Source organism: Mesocricetus auratus, unplaced genomic scaffold (genome assembly GCF_017639785.1).
Source record: "Mesocricetus auratus isolate SY011 unplaced genomic scaffold, BCM_Maur_2.0 Super-Scaffold_100038, whole genome shotgun sequence".
Taxonomy (NCBI): domain Eukaryota; kingdom Metazoa; phylum Chordata; class Mammalia; order Rodentia; family Cricetidae; genus Mesocricetus; species Mesocricetus auratus.
This window is the reverse complement of record NW_024429216.1, coordinates 7519574-7536295: the sequence shown is the minus strand read 5'-3', so window position 1 is coordinate 7536295 and position 16722 is coordinate 7519574. Positions and strand designations below refer to the sequence as shown.

Below are 16722 nucleotides of genomic sequence, written 5' to 3'. Positions count from 1 at the left end.
GACAGCTTTGAGATGACACACCCTTGGAAAGATTTCGATGCAGCGCTCTACCCAGATGGGAGCAGTTTTATTACAGATGAAACCAGGTGTGTGGGGCTGCAATAGTTACTTCAACTAAAATGATTAGGGCACAAGCCTCAGGGCCAGGTACCTCAGCCCAGAAAGCAGAACTGTTAAAAACAGAACACCATGAATATGGCAACACGTACAAAGGAATGCATTCAACAGGGATTGGCTTACAGTTTCAGAGGTTTGGTCCACTATCATGATGGGAAGCATGGTGGCAGGCAGGCAGGCATGGTGCTGGAGAAGGAGCTGAGAGTTCTACATCTCGATCTGCAGGCAGCAGAAGGAAAAACTGTGCTACCCTGGGCATAGCTTGAACACAGGAAACCTCAAAGCCTGCCCCCAAAGTGACACTTCTTCAACAAAGTCACACCTACTCCAACAAGGCCACACTATGGGGTCTCCCTTTTCCTCGTGGTCTGTTGACCACCAGGCTGTGAGGACAAAGGGAGCTTAAGCAGTGAGCAGGACTTTGTATGGCCTGTGAGTATGGTGGCAAGCGCCTTCCAGGAGTCAGCTTCGGTGAGAAGCTCAACCTTGTTCCAGAGTGAGGGGAAGATACAGGGCAGGGACAGCAGCTGGGCTGCCACCTAAGGGGTGCTCACAGTGTGCTTCATTTGCATTTGGCAGCATGGTCCCATCATGGGAGCACAACACCTAATTATCATATGGGTGGCAGGGTGAGGGCATTTGCCAGAGACTAACTTGTTGTTGACTGTTAAGATAATTAAGACATACAAGCTGGGTGGTTGGTGGCGCACGCCTTTAATCCCAGCACTCGGGAGGCAGAGGCAGATGGACCTCTGTGAGTTCCAGATCAGCCTGGTCTACAAGCACTTGCTCCGTTCCCCCTTCCCTCTCTTTTACCCCCATCCACTCTTCCTCTGTCTCCATTCAGAAGCGGGTAAGGCCTCCCATGGGAGGCCACAAAGCATGGCATATGAGGTTGAGGCAGGACCAAGCGCCTCTTGCTTGCATCAAGGCTGGGCAAGTCACCCCACCATAGGAAATAGGTTCCGAAGAGCCAGATCATACATCAAGGATGGTCCCTAGTCCCACTGCTAGGAGCCCTACAAAAAAAACCAAGCTTCACAACTGTCACCCAGATGCAGAGGGCCTAGGTGGATCCCATGCTAGCTCCCTAGCTGTTGGACCAGAGTCTGAGCTCCCTCAAGCTCAAGTCAGCTGTTTCTGTGGGTTTCCCCATCATGATCTTGAGCCCCATTTCCAGATCTTGGCTCAGTGCTTGGCTGTGGGATTTCTGAACCTGCTTCCATCTATGATAATTAGGGTAGTCAAAATATGATTATAAGAGCAGGCCAGTTTGGGAACCCTCTCTACTATGGCTAGGAGACTTAGTTGGAGTCATCCTTATGGGTTCCTGGGAGTTTCCCTGGCACCAGGTTTCTCTCTAACCCCATAATGGTCCCTTCTATCAAGATACCTTTTTCAACGCTCTCCCCACTCCATTCCACCCTCAACGCAACCATCCTGATCCCTCATATTCCCATCCTTGAATTCCCTCCCCTCTACCACCACTCCTAGTTTACCTCAGAGATCTTATCTGTTTCCTTTACCCAGGGTGATCCATGTGTCCCTCTTAGGGACCTCCTTGCTACCTAGCTTCTCTGGGACTGAGGATTGTAGCCTGGTTTCCTTTGCTTTATATCTAATATCCACTTATGAATGAGTACATACTTTGTCTTTCTGGGTCTGGGTTATGTCATTCAGGATGATTTTTTTTCTAGTTCCATCTATTTGCCTGCAAATTTCATGATGTCATTGTTTTTCCACTAATACACCATTGTGTAGATATACCACATTTCCATTCTTCAGCTGAGGGGCATCTAGGAGGGAAGGTAACATGCCATAGACCTTATCACAGATGACTCGATAATGGAAGTACCATTTTGGCCATAAAACTCAGCACATATGGAGTTCCACCTGCCAAATAAAAAAAAAAAGAAATGTATCAAAGTTCGTAGATCTGGGAAAGTCTCTAAATGTACTGGCCTTGAGTTTTGGCTTCCGTAGTTGTGGTTCTGGCTAACTGTTCTTGTAACTGAAGTTTGTCAAAGCTCACCCTGAAAAAGGCTCCAGGTTAAACCGGGATCCGACTACCTAGGGTCACCACTGCCCAGATGATAGAGACTTGCTATTGGCTTAAACCCACATCCAGGTAGTCTTCTCTGGTGGACAGTCATATAATTTTCTGGGTTGCTGATGGTGCTTCTCCATTAAAGCCCATGGCCCATCAGAACCAAGCTTTCCTGGATGACTGTCTGTCTTTTCTTTATTCCTTGTTGCCCCAGTGAGTTAACTCTACTGTGCAGGTTGTGACAGTAAAATGTTAAGACTCCATGTCAGATTAACAGGCATCTTTCTTTCCCCACGCCCCCCCTCATTTTCTCTTCCCCCCCTCCATTTCATTGTGCTATGAAGGACATGGAAGTCCTTGCTAACTAAATCTAGCACATTTGAGAAAGCGTCTCCCCGCTTTTTATCCCCTTTATTGGATCACACATGCTCCTCAACTTACAAAGAGGTCACTTCCTGATAAATTCTTGATGAATTGAAAGCACCATAAATCAGGGATATATTTTAATCCACCTAACCTAAGGAGACCATGACCAAGGCAGCTCTTATAGAAGAAAACATTTAATTGGCAACTTGCCTAAAGTTCCTGAGGCTTAGTCCATTATCATCATAGCAGGTGCAGGTGCAGGTGCAGGTGCTGGAGATGAGAGTAATATCCTGACCTGAGGCATTTCTCAACACATGACTGAAATCTCCTCTCAGGACCATAGTAGCCATGTAGCCAGAGGCTGACATAAGTGACTATTTTGGCCTGACAATGTTCACAGTTGTTATTTTAATCCTTTGTAGTATAACATAAAATTATATTCTACAAAGAGATTATTCAAACACTGTATAATTTCAGTTATCTTAGAACTCATACACTTTTAAGTTTCTAGTATTTTAGACAATGCATTTGTGATATTTTCAACTTCGCAGGACCTGGGCTCACCTAGGAGATGAGCCTGTAGGCATGACTTGGAGGGATCATTAAGATAAGTTAGCCTATGGCCATGACTGTGAGGAATTATCCAGCTAAATTAGCCTCTGGACATGTTTCTAAGGAATTATCTCTGTAAGGTTAATCGCGGTGAAGAGACACATCTTGGAAGCCAGATGTTTGACTACATCTTGAAAACTAGCTGAAAATGAGCACGTCATTCTCTGCTGGGTACTTCAGATGGAGTATGAGCAGCGGCCCCAAACTCACATTACAGTTACTTCCTTTTGCTGTGATGGGGTGTACCCTAGAACCCAGAGCAAAAACAAAATTTTCTCCCTTCTCTCTTTTTTTCCAGCTATTTTGTGCTAGGAGCAAGTGAATTAATGTGCCGGGTTGTGGTTCACACCTTTAATCCCAGCACTTGGGAGGCAGAGGCAGGCGGATCTCTGTGAGTTCCAGGCCTGCCTGGTCTACAGAGCGAGTTCCAGGACAGCCAAGGCTACAAAGAAAATCCCTGTCTTGAGAACTGGGGGAGAGGGGGGGGGAGACAGAGACATAGAGACAGAGACACAGAGAGAGACAGAGAGAGACTAATGATATTTATACAGCCATCTGTTCATGATTTTTACTTTAATTCCATTTATCAAACAATATGTTGCTTATGACCTTGATTCCTTTAAATTCATTGAGACTTGTCTTGTGGCTCAGAATATAGCTATGTCTGCATGTAAGAATTCTCTTGTCATTGGGAAGAGTGTTGCATAAATACGACACCAAGTGGGTTGTGTCAACTTTATTAAAAACTGAGAGAGTAGATGTCGTAAAACAATCCAGGGACGGTATACAAACTGTCTTCAGGTGCCTATAGCACAAAGAGAGATGCTCTCTCAGCCTGGACTCTTAGGGGAGTGCCTTGACCCTACCAAGAGTAAAATGACAGACTCTAGATATCCCCTATGTGGAAGGATTTGGCAATAGGGTGGGAGGGAGGAGGGGAAGGGGAGTGTGGCAGGAGGGGAGGGAGAGGGAACTGGGATTGACATGTAAAACAAGCTATTTAAAATTAAAATAAAAAATGATAAAAAAAAACAATCCAGGGACAAGCAGAGGACTGAAATATGGAAAATAATGTACAATAGAGCATCTGCTAACTCAGGGAGGTCAAGAACGGCAAGGGTTTGTAGGGGTGAAGTGCGGAGGTCAGACAGTTGCTGGGAAACATCCTTGGCTACAAGAAGCAATGACAAAGTGACATCAGTCTCCAGTTCAAGAAAAACTTCATCAACAGACGTACTCACAGAAGTATCTTTTGCGTGTAAGGTCGTAGTAGGGCTCGTACACTTCAAATAGTGTTTAAAGGAGTATAGGAACCATTCCTGCCACAGTTGTGTGTGTGAAAGCCCTCCCTTCAAGGCCCCCTGCTTCCATTCCAGTTTAACTGTCTCCATTGTGATTCTTGCAGTGTTCACAGCCGATATGCTGTCCAGTTCGACTACGCTCTGTGGGTTTTCTGTTTTTGTCCTATACGCTCTGTGGGTTTTCTGTTTTTGTCCTATCAGTTATTGAGACTGGAAACATTTGAATGTGATATTGGATGTGGCTATCATTCCTTATTAGTATAGCAGGTATAAATAGTCCCCCTTCATATTTTGAAGCGGTACTATTAGGCATATACTATGGGTTTATTTTAATGCTTAGACAGGATTTTATTATATAGTCCTAGCTGGCCTCAAGCTAGCGGGTCTCCATCTAACAGACATCCAACTGTCTTTGCCTTGTCATTGCTGCGAATAAAAGGCATGTGCTACTGCCTCCAATCAAGGCTTGTTTGTTTGTTTGTTTGTTTACCAGTGGATGAATTTCCCTCTTTATTTTCACTGGCAATGTTCTTTGTCCCCCATCTGCCTCAATTTTAAAATTCATTTAAGCCTTCTCTTGACTATTGTGAAGATGTTCACTTTAATCTGCGAAGTACCTGTCTTTAAAACATACTTTCTGTAGTTAACACATGGTTGGATCTGCTTGTTTTCAAATGTAACCTGACGATCTATTCTTCATACTTTAAGTTCAGATCATTTATAATACATTTAATACGATTGGTGCTATGACAAGGACCGTCGATTATCTTGACATTAGTTTCCTATCCCGCCCGGAATGAAAAAAGTTTTGTGTAAATATATGAAACAACAGAAGTGCTTTTTCATTTTCAAGGGTGTCATGTTACGGCAAAAGTAGGATTTTGCTACAAACGGGAAGAATGTGTTTGTGTTTGTTTAGGACACCTTCCCGTGAAGTCCTTCACTTTGGACTGTCCGATCCGGGTGACAGGAACTGCGAACCCTGCAAGGGTCCCGCACAAATGGCTCTCTGAAGTCTGATGTTACCTACACTGGTTTAAAACCAGCCAATCCTCTAGTTCAGTCTTTTCAAAGTCATCATGGTCCCTACCCTCGTGGCACAGCGAGGAGGAAGCCTACCGCGGGGGTGTCGGGCAAAGCGTAATCAAAGCAGTTGTGTCCGGATCTGATTTTACCCCAGTTCTGCACCTAAACTGTACTCTCCATAGGCGAGATTACAAACTGCCCGCGGAACCCGGAAGTGCCTTTTGATCACACGAGGGCGCCGCCCCTTTAAGCGCGCACCCCCGTGGGAACTCCCACAAGCCTCTGGGGCAGCTCCTAGACCGGCTGGCCCGCGTTGCATGCCGGGATCTCGCTGAGCCGCAGAGCGCCCGCCTTCCGCGAGTTCAGGACCCCGGGACTACGTTTCCCAGGAGCCACCGCGCCGGACGTAAACCATCAACTTCCGGTGTCCTGGCGGCGCTCCCGCGGACGGTCAGAGCTCTCTGGTGGGAGTAAGAAATTGCTCGTTGGCGTCGTTGTTCCCTGAGTGAGGCGGGCGCCGGCGGGCTGGGCGCGGACGGTGCTGTGTGTGGGTGAGTGTGTAAGGACTGTGTGTGCGCGCGTGTTACTGTGCGCGCGTGTGGCTGTGGGTCTCTGTGTGTGCGCTCTCGTGCACATCTCGAGCTCTCCGGTGCCGGTGTCCCCGCGCTCGTCGCTCTCCGCTCCCGCTTCCTCGCCGTCACGGGGCTGAAGCAGGGGACCAGGCTTCAGGAGCGAGAGCTCAGGGACGGAGTCTGGGGGAAGCTTTCCCTGAGCTCCACACTTGAGCTCGGGCCGAGCACTGGAGGCCGCCAGCGCCCCCGAGGGTCGCCCAGGAGGGCGGCTACTTGTTGCGTCCGTAACTTTCTCAGAGCTGTGGGCACCGTGAGTGTCGCGGGAAGGGAAGGGAGTGCGCTGGGGTGTGTGGTCTGGGGTCTCACGAGAGCTCGCTCAGGCTCCCCGAGTCCGCCATTGTTCAAAAGGAGGGAGGGCTTGGAGCGGAGTGCGAGCATCATTGCTGTACACCCAAGATTCAAGAGTGAGCTGGCTCCTTCTTTGTGTTTGAGAAACGAGGTTGTAGTGTTAGAATAGCGTTGTCGGTACGTGAAGGTGGAATGCGTAAATCGGTGTCTCCATCCTTGTGTTTACATTGTCCCCCCTTTCCACTCAATATTCATAGAATCGTTTCAGAGATCCTGACGCCTTCTCTCTACAATCAGTCCGTTTCCCCAAGGTGTTAGAGGTAGGGACCTCCAGAGGTTACCCTTAGGGGCTTTCAAACTCCAATTTGTCAAATTGATTACTATTTTTTGTCATCATGCATCACTTAGCGTTTGATTTTTAAAGGTCTCTTCTTTCAAAGCAGGGGGAAGCATAGAGGTGGTAGGCGATTTCTATTCACGCTCAAGGATTTTGGGTGTGGGAAAGTGACAGCACAGAATTTGACATCTTTGAGGGCTAGTGATATTCAGGGTGTCTGTGAGGAAACGGGTGGTATTGGCCAGATCCAGGTGTGCAGTGCTGTGGTTGAACTTGGGGATGTGGATCTGTGGTATCTGGTTGGAATCTTGGTTCTGTTCCCTTTCTGTAGCCCTGTCATGTTCCTTAGAGTGATGGTTTTGTTAGTGCAGTGCCAGCCGTATAGTAACAGCCTGATGTATTTTAGTTGTTGCTTTGTGTGGTTTTTTTTGTAGTACAGGTGTGAGTAGGCATGTTAGAAATAACTTGATTACGGGCTATATTTTTAAGAAAATGACTCAAGAAAAGAAGAAGGTAGGATTTATGGTATGCACTGTAATGTCAGCACTTGAGAGACAAAAGCAGGCAGATTTCTTTTTTTTTTTTTTTTTTTTTTTGGTTTTTCAAGATAGGGTTTCTCTGTGGCTTTGGAGGCTGTCCTGGAACTTGCTCGGTAGACCAGGCTGGTCTCGAACTCACAGTGATCCGCCAAGCAGGCGGATTTCTGTATGTTCATAGTCAGCTGAGTTCACATAACAAGTTCCAGGCTAGCTGGGGAATACAGGGGGACCCCCATCTCAAAACAACAAAATGAAAACGAATGTAGTAATGTAGAACAGATTTTCTTTAATGTTGAGATGAAATGTTTTGTATTGTATACAACATCATACTTTGGAGTCTTTATGTCCTGTGTGATGAATAAATCTACCGGCCACATTTGTTTGTAGTGAGCACATTTAATGTCTATTCTATGAATCTTTTCAAAACTGTTAAATCAACCCCGAGTTGCATGATGCATCTGGAAGTCGTGTTGTGTAGCTGAAATTTTGTAGCCCTTGATCATCATCTTCCCAAGTCCATTACGGATCCCCGTCTCCCACTGTCAACCACGACGCTGCACGTCCAGCCTCAGACACTCATAACCCCATTACCCACCTTTTACTTGTTCCTGTGAGGTAGCATCTTCAGATTCTGTATGAATGAAATCATGAGTGCTTATCTTTTGGTTTAAAGATTATTTTATTCAAAATAATCTGGTGTGGGTGTTTATGGCTACAGTGACTCTAGGTAGAGGGTCTACTGGAGCTGCAGTTACAGGCATTCTGAGCTGTCGGGGAACTGAATTCCTGACCTCTGGAAAAGCTGACCCAACCCTCAATCCCTCAGCCATCTCTCCAGCCCCAGCATGTCTTTTTGCTTTTAGGTAACTTCCCTTGTTATTCTCCACGCTCATCCATAGTGTAGTAAGTGTGTCCGTGAAGTTCCTGCTAGGTTTGCCCTGTGCTTTTATACTTTGCTGGGTTACATATCACAGCTGTGCAGATAATGCCTGGACTAACTGTTAACCAGCTCTGTTAAGTTTCTGTCTGGCAGACCTGTCCATTGTTGGGAATGGGGTGTTGAATTCTACCACTATTACTGGGCATTAATTTGTTATTTAAGCCTTAGTAATGTTTCTTTTACAAATGTAGGAGCTCTTGTATTTGGGGCATAGATGTTTGGAATTGAGATTTCCTCTTGATGGATTTTTCCTGTGCTAAATATGAAATGCCCTTCTTTATCTTTTTAGATTGATTTTAGATTGAAGTCTGTTTTGTTAGATATTAGGATAGCTACACCAGCATGTTTCTTAGGAACAGATTGGAAAACTTTTTCTCAACCCTTTACTCTGAGGTAATGTCTTGTCTTTGGGGTTGAGGTATGTTTCTTGTATGCAGCAGGATGAATTCTGTATTTGTTTCCCATCTATTATCCTGTCTCTTTTTCATAGGTGATTGTTAGTTACTGTTATTTTTGTTTTTGTTGGTGATGGCATTGTGTGTTCTTTTGGATTTGCTGCTGTAAGCTCATCTATTGCCTGTATTCTTGTTCTTGTGAATGCAGCTGACTTCCTTGGGTTGGAGTTTTCCCTCTAGTACTTTCTGTACTAGGGCTAGGTTTATGGATAGGTATTGTTTAAATCTAGTGTTGTCATGCAGTATCTTGTTTTCTCCATCTATGGTTATTGAAAGCTTTGCTGAGTACAGTAGTCTGGGCTGACATCCGTGGTCCCTCAATGTCTGCACAGTATCTGTTCAGGACCTTCTGGCTTTCATTGTTTACATTGAGAAGTTAGGTGTGACTCTGATGGGTCTGCCTTTGTATGTTACCTGGCCTATTGTTCTGTATGTTTTGATTATGTGGCAAGGGAACTTTTTTCTTTGTTCCAATCTATTTGGTGTTCTGTAAGCCTCTTGTATTATCATAGGTGTGTCCTTCTTTAGGTTGGGAAAGTTTTCTTCTACGATTTTGTTGACTACATTTGTGTCTTTGAGTTACACTTCTTTTATCTCTGTAGTTCTTGGGTTCAGTGTTTCCACGGTTTCCCAGATTTCCTGCATATTTTATGTTAAGGATTTGCTGGATTTATCATTTTCTTTGACCTGTGAATCTATTTTCTCTATTGTATCTTCAACTAATAAAATTTTCTCTTCTATCTCTTTTATTCTCTTGTTTATGCTTGCATTTGTGGTTCCAGATTGTTTTTTTTTAATTAAAAACTATCTTATTTTTACATACCAATCCCAGTTCCCTCTCCCTCCCATCCTCTCATTCCCTCCACCAACCCCCCCCCCCCACTCCTCAGGGAGGTTGAGGTCTCCCATCAGGGATCATCAAGGTCTGTCACATCATTTGGAGTAGAACCTAGGCCCTCCCTCATGTATCTAGGCTAGGAAAGTATCCTCCATAGGGAATGGGCTCACAAAGCCCACTCATGCACTAGAGATAAGTATTGGTTCCACTGCCAGAGGCCATATAGACTGCCCAGGCTCCTGACACCAGGTTCAGGGGACCTGGTTCAGTCCTATGCTGGTTCCTCAGCTGTCAGACTGTGAGCACCCACTTGCTCAGTTCTGCTGTATCTGTGGGCTTCCCCTGCATGGTCTTCACACCTTTGCTGGACACTGCTCCCTTCCTCCAACTGGATTCCAGGAGTTTGGGTCAGTGCTTAGCTGTGAATTTCTGCTTTTGCTGCCATCAACTACTGGATGAAGGCTCTATGATGCCATTTAAGGTAGTCATCAATCTCATTGTGCGGGAAGGGCATTTAAGGTAGCCTCTTCCCTGTTGCTTAGATTCTTAGTTGGGGTCATCCTTGTGGATCCCTGGAGATTTCCCTAGTGCCAGATTTCTCATTAAACCCATAATGGCTCCCTCTATTAAGCTATCTCTTTTTCTGTTCTCCCTCTCTGTTCTTCCCCCAACTCGACCATCCCAGTCCCTCATGTTCTCTTCCCCTCTTTCCTTTTCTCCTGCTTTTTATCCTACCTCCCTCCACCCTCCTGGTGCCCCCAATTTACTCAAGAGATCTTGTCCCTTTCCCCTTCTCTGGGGGACCATGTATGACTCTCTTAGGGTCCTCCTTGTTTCCTAGCTTCTCTGGGGTTGTGGATTGTAGGATGGTTATCTTTTGCTCTATGTCTAATATCCACCTATGAGTGAGTATGTACCATGTTTTTCTTTCTGTGTCTAGGTTACCTCACTCAGGATGGTTTCTTCTATTTCATTGGTTTTTTTTCCCACTGAGTAGTACTCCATTGTGCAAATGTACCACACTTTCTTTATCCATTCTTCAGTTGAGGGGCATCTAGGTTGCTTCTAGGTTCTAGCTATTACAAATCATGCTGCTGTGAACATAGTTGAACAGATGTCCTTGTAAGAATGTGCATCTTTTGGGTGTATGCCTAAGAGAGAAATTGCTGGATCTTGAGGTAGACTGATTCCCATTTTCCTGAGATACCGCCATACTGATTTCCAAAGTGGCTGTACCAGTTTCTGTTCCCACCAGCAATGGAGGAGTGTTCCCCTTTCTCCACATCCTCTCCAGTCCAAACTGTTGTTGGTGTTTTTTATTTTAGCCTTTCTGACAGGTATTAAGTTGGTATCTCAGTTGTTTTGATTTACATTTCCTTGGTGGCTAAGGATGTTGAGCAATTTCTTTAAGGTATTTGTCAATTTCTTCAGTTTTTGTTTGTCTTTTCCTCCATTTCCTTAAGGGAATTTTTCATCATGAGATGATTTTAAGGGTCATTCATCTGCATTGGGGTGTTCAGATCTTGCTGTTGTGGCACCACTAGTCTCTATGTGTTGTCGAGCGTGTTCTTACCTTGTGGTCTGTGCATCTCTTTCTCTAATAGTATGGGTGGAGCCTGTGCTTCCGGGGCCCCTTTCTCCAGTGGTATAATTGGGGGCTGCATTGACTGTACTTCAGGTGCAAGCAGAGCAGAGCCTCCGGTTATCGCTCCAGATGGGCTTAGGTAGTCACTCCTTGAGGTGCAGGTGGAGTACAGCTAAGATGGACACTCCTCCCGTTGGAGGCGGGGCCATGGCTATGGTAATTGCCCCTCTGGGTGTAGATGGGACTGAGGTTCCAGTGGTCACTGCAGTAACGGGCTATCTCAGTACCAAGCAGTGGCAGTGGATGTTGGCTGGGGCACAGGCGCTCTCTGCCAGAGGACCTCCTTGTGATATTCTGGAAGCTGCTGCTGTTGCTGTCTCTCCCAGCAGTTGCTCCCTGCTCCTGGGCGGGTGGCTTGGCATCCCTCTGATGCTGCTCTGGGGTCTCCCAGTCACTTCCTAGTGATTCTCCCTTTAGGTTCAAGCAGTCAAACAAGGACCACTGAGCTGATAATGGACACTTTAAAAAAAGATAGTTCATTTTTTATGAGTGTTTTGCCTGTATATCTGTATATGCACCATTTGCATTCCTTGTGCCTGAGGGAGATAGAAGAGGGTGTCAAACCCTCTGAAGCTGGAGGGAGAGATGACTATGCATCACCATGTTAGTGTTTAGAATTGCAGCTGCAGCCTGACCCTCCAGACTTGTCCTCACTCAGCCCTGAGTGTTCAGAGGAGTTACCGTTCAGTTGCCATCTCCCCTGTCAGCCCTGAGGGTGGGATTCCAGTGGGAAGATCTGCTTAAGGTCGGGGGTTAGCTGCCTGTCAGAAGGAACGTGGGGTCCCCCCTGCTGGCATCTTCTGGGGACTTCTCGGCAGGCGTGCCTGTGCTCTGCATGTCCGCACTGAGTCCTTGTCAGTGGCTTGTCTGGGTTGGGACAGAGTCGGCTTGTGTGGACTCCTGTCTGCTTCTGTTTGTGAGTGGGTGGCTATGATCGGTGGACAGGAGTGTGTGAGTGCGGATGCCTGGAAATAAACGTGGTCAGTGAAGCCATGCTGACCCGAGTCAGTCTGGGAACATCAAGTGACAACCCAATGAAGACTGTCTTTTTGTCCCCCAGGGGAGGACCCTGAAGAAGAATGGCCAGCTCTGGTTCTCAAGACATGGTCTGTGTAAGTTACGTTCTCTCTTTACATAGGGTGACTTTGAGGTTAGGTGACTCTGCTGTCTTTCTCTCGTGAAGCTTCCCCAGGACCCACAATCCTCCAGCCCAGGCTGCCCTGTCCCTCTCAGTGAGGGTTGGAAGGTCAGAGCACTTCCTGTCTGCCTCTCTCCCGCTGCTTCTGGAGTTTTCTGAGTGTGTCCCTGACCATCTGCTGTCTGCTTGGTCTGTGATCAGGGAATAGTGTCCTTGCAGTGGGGGCCAGAGTCCCACAGGGAAGCAGGGTCTTTGGGGTTCAGAATGTTAATGTGATGGTGTCTTTGACTGCACTGGGAATCCTGATTGACACCTTTGGTGTGTTCAGGCTGATGACACGGGTTTGAGAGTGAATGTCCTGGGTGCATGTGTGTGAGGAGATGACCTGCTTGAGGGTCTTTAAGAGAGAGTTCAGTGGTGAGAGGGACAGGTCATCCAGGCTGCGATTGGAGGGGACGGCAGTCTCCAGAGTTCAGGGAGACCTGAGACACATCATCATCTTGAACGCAGTCAGGCGCCTTGAGCGTTTCCATGGCTCCTTTCCCACTCTGGAGTCCTTTCCCTTCTGTTTCTCCATCTTGAAGAGGCTTCCGCAATTTCACTCTGCTGTGTTTGTGGTTTCAGGGCTCAGTGACATTTGGGGATGTGGCTGTTGACTTCTCTCAGGAGGAGTGGGCCTGCCTGGATACTACTCAGAGGGTCTTATACAGGGACATGATGTTGGAGACCTACAGCAACCTGGTCACAGTGGGTAAGGCCATCTGTCCCCATGAGTGGGGGATGTGTCCTCTACACTGGCTTTCCTTATTCTGAATGAACAGACAGGGCCGTCTTTCCCGTGGTAGCTGAAGCTGGGCTTGGTGGCCCATTCCTGTCATTCCTTCATTCATAAGACTGAGGAAGGAATATTGCTGTGAGTTCAAGGTCACCCTCAGATACATAATGAGTTCCAGGGTAGTCTAGTCTAAAAGCCCCGTTTCAAACAAAACAAAACAACAAAACAAAGAAATAAAATGAAATAAGTAAGGAAGTAAATCAGTAAATAAGAATTAGTGTCTAGTGAGATAGCTTGTTTGTTAAGAGAACTGGCTTTTCTTGCAAAGGACCCAGGTTCAGTTCCCAGCTCCATAATGTGACCTACTGTAACTCCAGTACCAGGGGACTGATGTTCTCTTCTTGTCTCCATGATCATGCATGCATGTGGTACTCAGATGTCCATGCACACAGACACTTACATGTGCATAAAATAAAGTAGATTTAAGTCAATAGAATTTTTAAAGAGGTGGCTGAGTTCCTCCTTCTTCCCAAAGGTATGATGGGAGATTTCTCCGGGTGAAAACAGGGCCTTCATGAAGTGCGTGCCTTTTGTCCACACTTTGGAGATCCTCTCAGTAAGGCCTGGGATCAGAGAGACCCTGTCTCAAAAACCAGAGTGGGGAGCAATCAAAGATGACACCTCACACTGCTCCCTGTCCTGTTCACACATGCATGAGTGTCTACACACACTTGTGCACACACCCTCAAAAGATACATACACTACATGTACACACACACAACTAAATAAAAGGCTGTTCTGATTTACTTACTAATGAATCAGTAGAATGGATTCAAAAGAGAAGGGGACACATCCTGTTTCCTTCTGTGAACATTTCCTTTACCTGCTTTAGTTTTAGGGTGTGATGTTTGTCTTTTTCATTGTGCAAACTGTTAGAATGAGGTGTAAGTGTGGAAGACAGCAGCATAAGTCACAATAATGATGACCATTTTCATGGCGGGGATGTAACTCAGTGGTAGAGCACTTGCCCAGCATGTTCAAGGTTCTCGTTCCATCTCCAACATGACTAAATCAATGAATGAAATTAAACAAATAATAACTAGACAATATTCAAATAGTCTTTAGCCTTAACAGTATCCTTATCCAGTGAATACCATCAACTCGATCTAAATTATTTTCATTATTATTTTTGAGATCAGGTCTCGTGTAGGTCAGGCTGACTTTGGACTTGCTGTGAAGCTAAGGCCAACCTTGAGCATCTCATCTTCTGCTTCCATTCCTTAAGTGTTGTGATTTCAAGTGCTGCCATCATGCCAGGTCTTTAGATGGGAACATTGCACATAGAATCCAATGGGACTTGCCTAGATAAATGGCCTTATTAGTGAGCTGCAAAGATGGGGTTTACACTAGAGTGTAGCCTAAGAGTTCATGTTCTCACTCACTAAATATGTATTTCCCTTATGTGATAAACCCCTATTTGTGATAAGCCCCTATCTGTGTTTAAATGAGATTAAACCCTTTTCTGAAACAACTGGTTTCTTATCCAGGTTGCTCCTCCTCCTCCTTCTTCTTTGAAGTCTTTCCTCAGTATTTCTTGGGCTTGCAGGCATGATCCACCATGCCAAGCTGTATAGACCTTTATAATAATTAAATCTGTATTTTTAAAAATCTGCACAGGCAGCTCATGGTGGCACCGCTTTTAATCCCAGCATTTGGGAGGCAGAGGCAAGCAAATCAGGTAAGTTCAAAGCCAGCCTGTTCTACATATCAAATTCCAGGATATCCTGGGATAACTAGAGGTACCAAGTCTTTACAAAACAAAAACAAAAAAGAATACAAAACAGAAAAACTCTACAAGTGTCCTTTTTTCTTTCTTTTAAGTGGGAAGTTCTATTTCCAAACCCGATCTGATCACCTTATTAGAGGAGGAGAGAGAGCCCTGGATGGTTGTGAAGGAAGAAACAGACAGCCCCAGCCCAGGTGAGTGACAAGTCAGGGCTCCAGCATTGCCAGACACAGCGTGGTCGGAGAGTCACCTCATGCCTGACACTGGGTTGACACACTTCCTTCAGAGCGCCAAGACCTGTGGAAGACCACGGCTGAGACCTGGGAGGGAAATCACGGTCATAGCAAAAGCTGTCACAGGGGCTTCTAGATCATGAGTCACTAAGTCGTTCTTATCTCCTCCCTCTTACTGGGGCAGTTACCCTCTTTCTCATTTTAAATGTATTTTCTTGTTGGTTGGGTGTGTGGGTGCACATGTGTGCAGGTACCCACAGAGACCATCAGAGAGTGTCAGATACAAGTGTTATGATTTCAAGTATGTGCTACCATGCCAAGGTTTTAAATGGAACATTGCACATAGAATCGAATGGAACTAGCCTAAATCAATAGCTTAGTGAGCTGCAGCGATGGGCTTTATACTATACAGGGTAGCCTAAGGGTTCATGTTTTCACCCACCATGTGTATTTTTCCTCTTAAGTGACAAACCGCTGTCTGTGTTTCCATGAGTTTAAAACCTTTTCTGAAGCAGCTGGTTTTTCATCCAGCCTCTTCTCCTTTTTCTCTGAAGTCTTTCCTCAGTATTACTCAGGCTTTTCTTCTAAATCTGTTTTTCCGAGATGGGTCTTGCTATGCAGCACAGACTGGCTGGCTCATTCCCCCAGCTGTGGGCTTCCAGGCATGATCCACCATGCCAAGCTATATAGACCTTTCTAATAAATAATGTCTGTATCTTTAAAAATCTGCTCAGGCAGCTCATGGTGGCACCACTTTTAATACCAGCATTTGGGAAACAGAGGCAAGCAAATCAGGTAAGTTCCAGGACATCCTGGGATAAAGAGACTAAGTCTCAAAAAACCAAACAAACAAAAAACCCAAAACTATTCTCCATAAGTGTCATTTCTTTCTTTTTTTTCTAAGTGGGAAGTTCCATTTCCAAACCCGATCTGATCACCTTATTAGAGCAGGAGAGAGAGCCCTGGATGGTTGTGAAGGAAGAAACAGACAGCCCCAGCCCAGGTGAGTGAGAGGAGGCGGGGCTCCAGCATTGCCAGACACAGCATGTGGTCGGAGAGTCACCTCATGCCTGACACTGGGTTGACACACTTCCTTCAGAGCGCCAAGACCTATGGAAGAAAACTGGTTGAGACCTGGGAGGGAAGTCACGGTCATGGCAAAAACTGTCACGGGGGCTTCTAGTTCATGAGTCACTAAGTCGTTCTCATCTCCTCCCTCTTACTGGAGCAGTTGCCCTCTTTCTCATTTTAAATGTATTTTCTTGTTGGTTGGGTGTGTGTGTGCACATGTGTGCAGGTACCCACAGAGACCACAAGAGAGTGTAACTCCCCTGGGGCTGGAGTTACACGTGGCTGCTGGTACTCAACTCAGGTCCTCTCTTAACCTCCGACCCAGTGATGAGACAGTTTGAACACCGGTACAAACGGTAGCACAGTGAGGCATAGCACATAATTGCATAGCACATAATAATTGCAATTGCAAGTCCTCATAGACACTGTCAACACGGTGTGATGGTGTATCCTGTGCTTCTGGCTATTACAAGTAATGCTGCTATGCCCATAACTGAGCAGATGTCCTTGTGGTGTGAGTGTCCATCCTTTGGGTAGATGCTCAAAAGTGGTGTTGCTGGGTCTTGAGGTAGATTG

General features: G+C 45.9%; 1 protein-coding gene across 20 annotated transcripts in view; it reads left to right on the top strand.

The window, feature by feature from the left end:
• Positions 1 to 16722, top strand: part of LOC101831457 (zinc finger protein 60-like) — a 68527-nt gene that overhangs the window by 34300 nt on the left and 17505 nt on the right. For 9 of the 20 annotated variants that reach the window (XM_040734209.1, XM_040734207.1, XM_040734205.1 and 6 more), the window contains 2 exons: positions 14938 to 15036; positions 15980 to 16078. In XM_040734209.1, coding sequence (XP_040590143.1) covers positions 14938 to 15036; positions 15980 to 16078 — 198 coding nt within the window. Of the gene's footprint in view, positions 1 to 5883; positions 6021 to 6061; positions 6352 to 12203; positions 12256 to 12905; positions 13033 to 14733; positions 14795 to 14937; positions 15037 to 15979; positions 16079 to 16722 lie in introns of those variants that run through there. The other 11 variants (XM_040734212.1, XM_040734210.1, XM_040734213.1 and 8 more) reach the window with 11 other exon arrangements.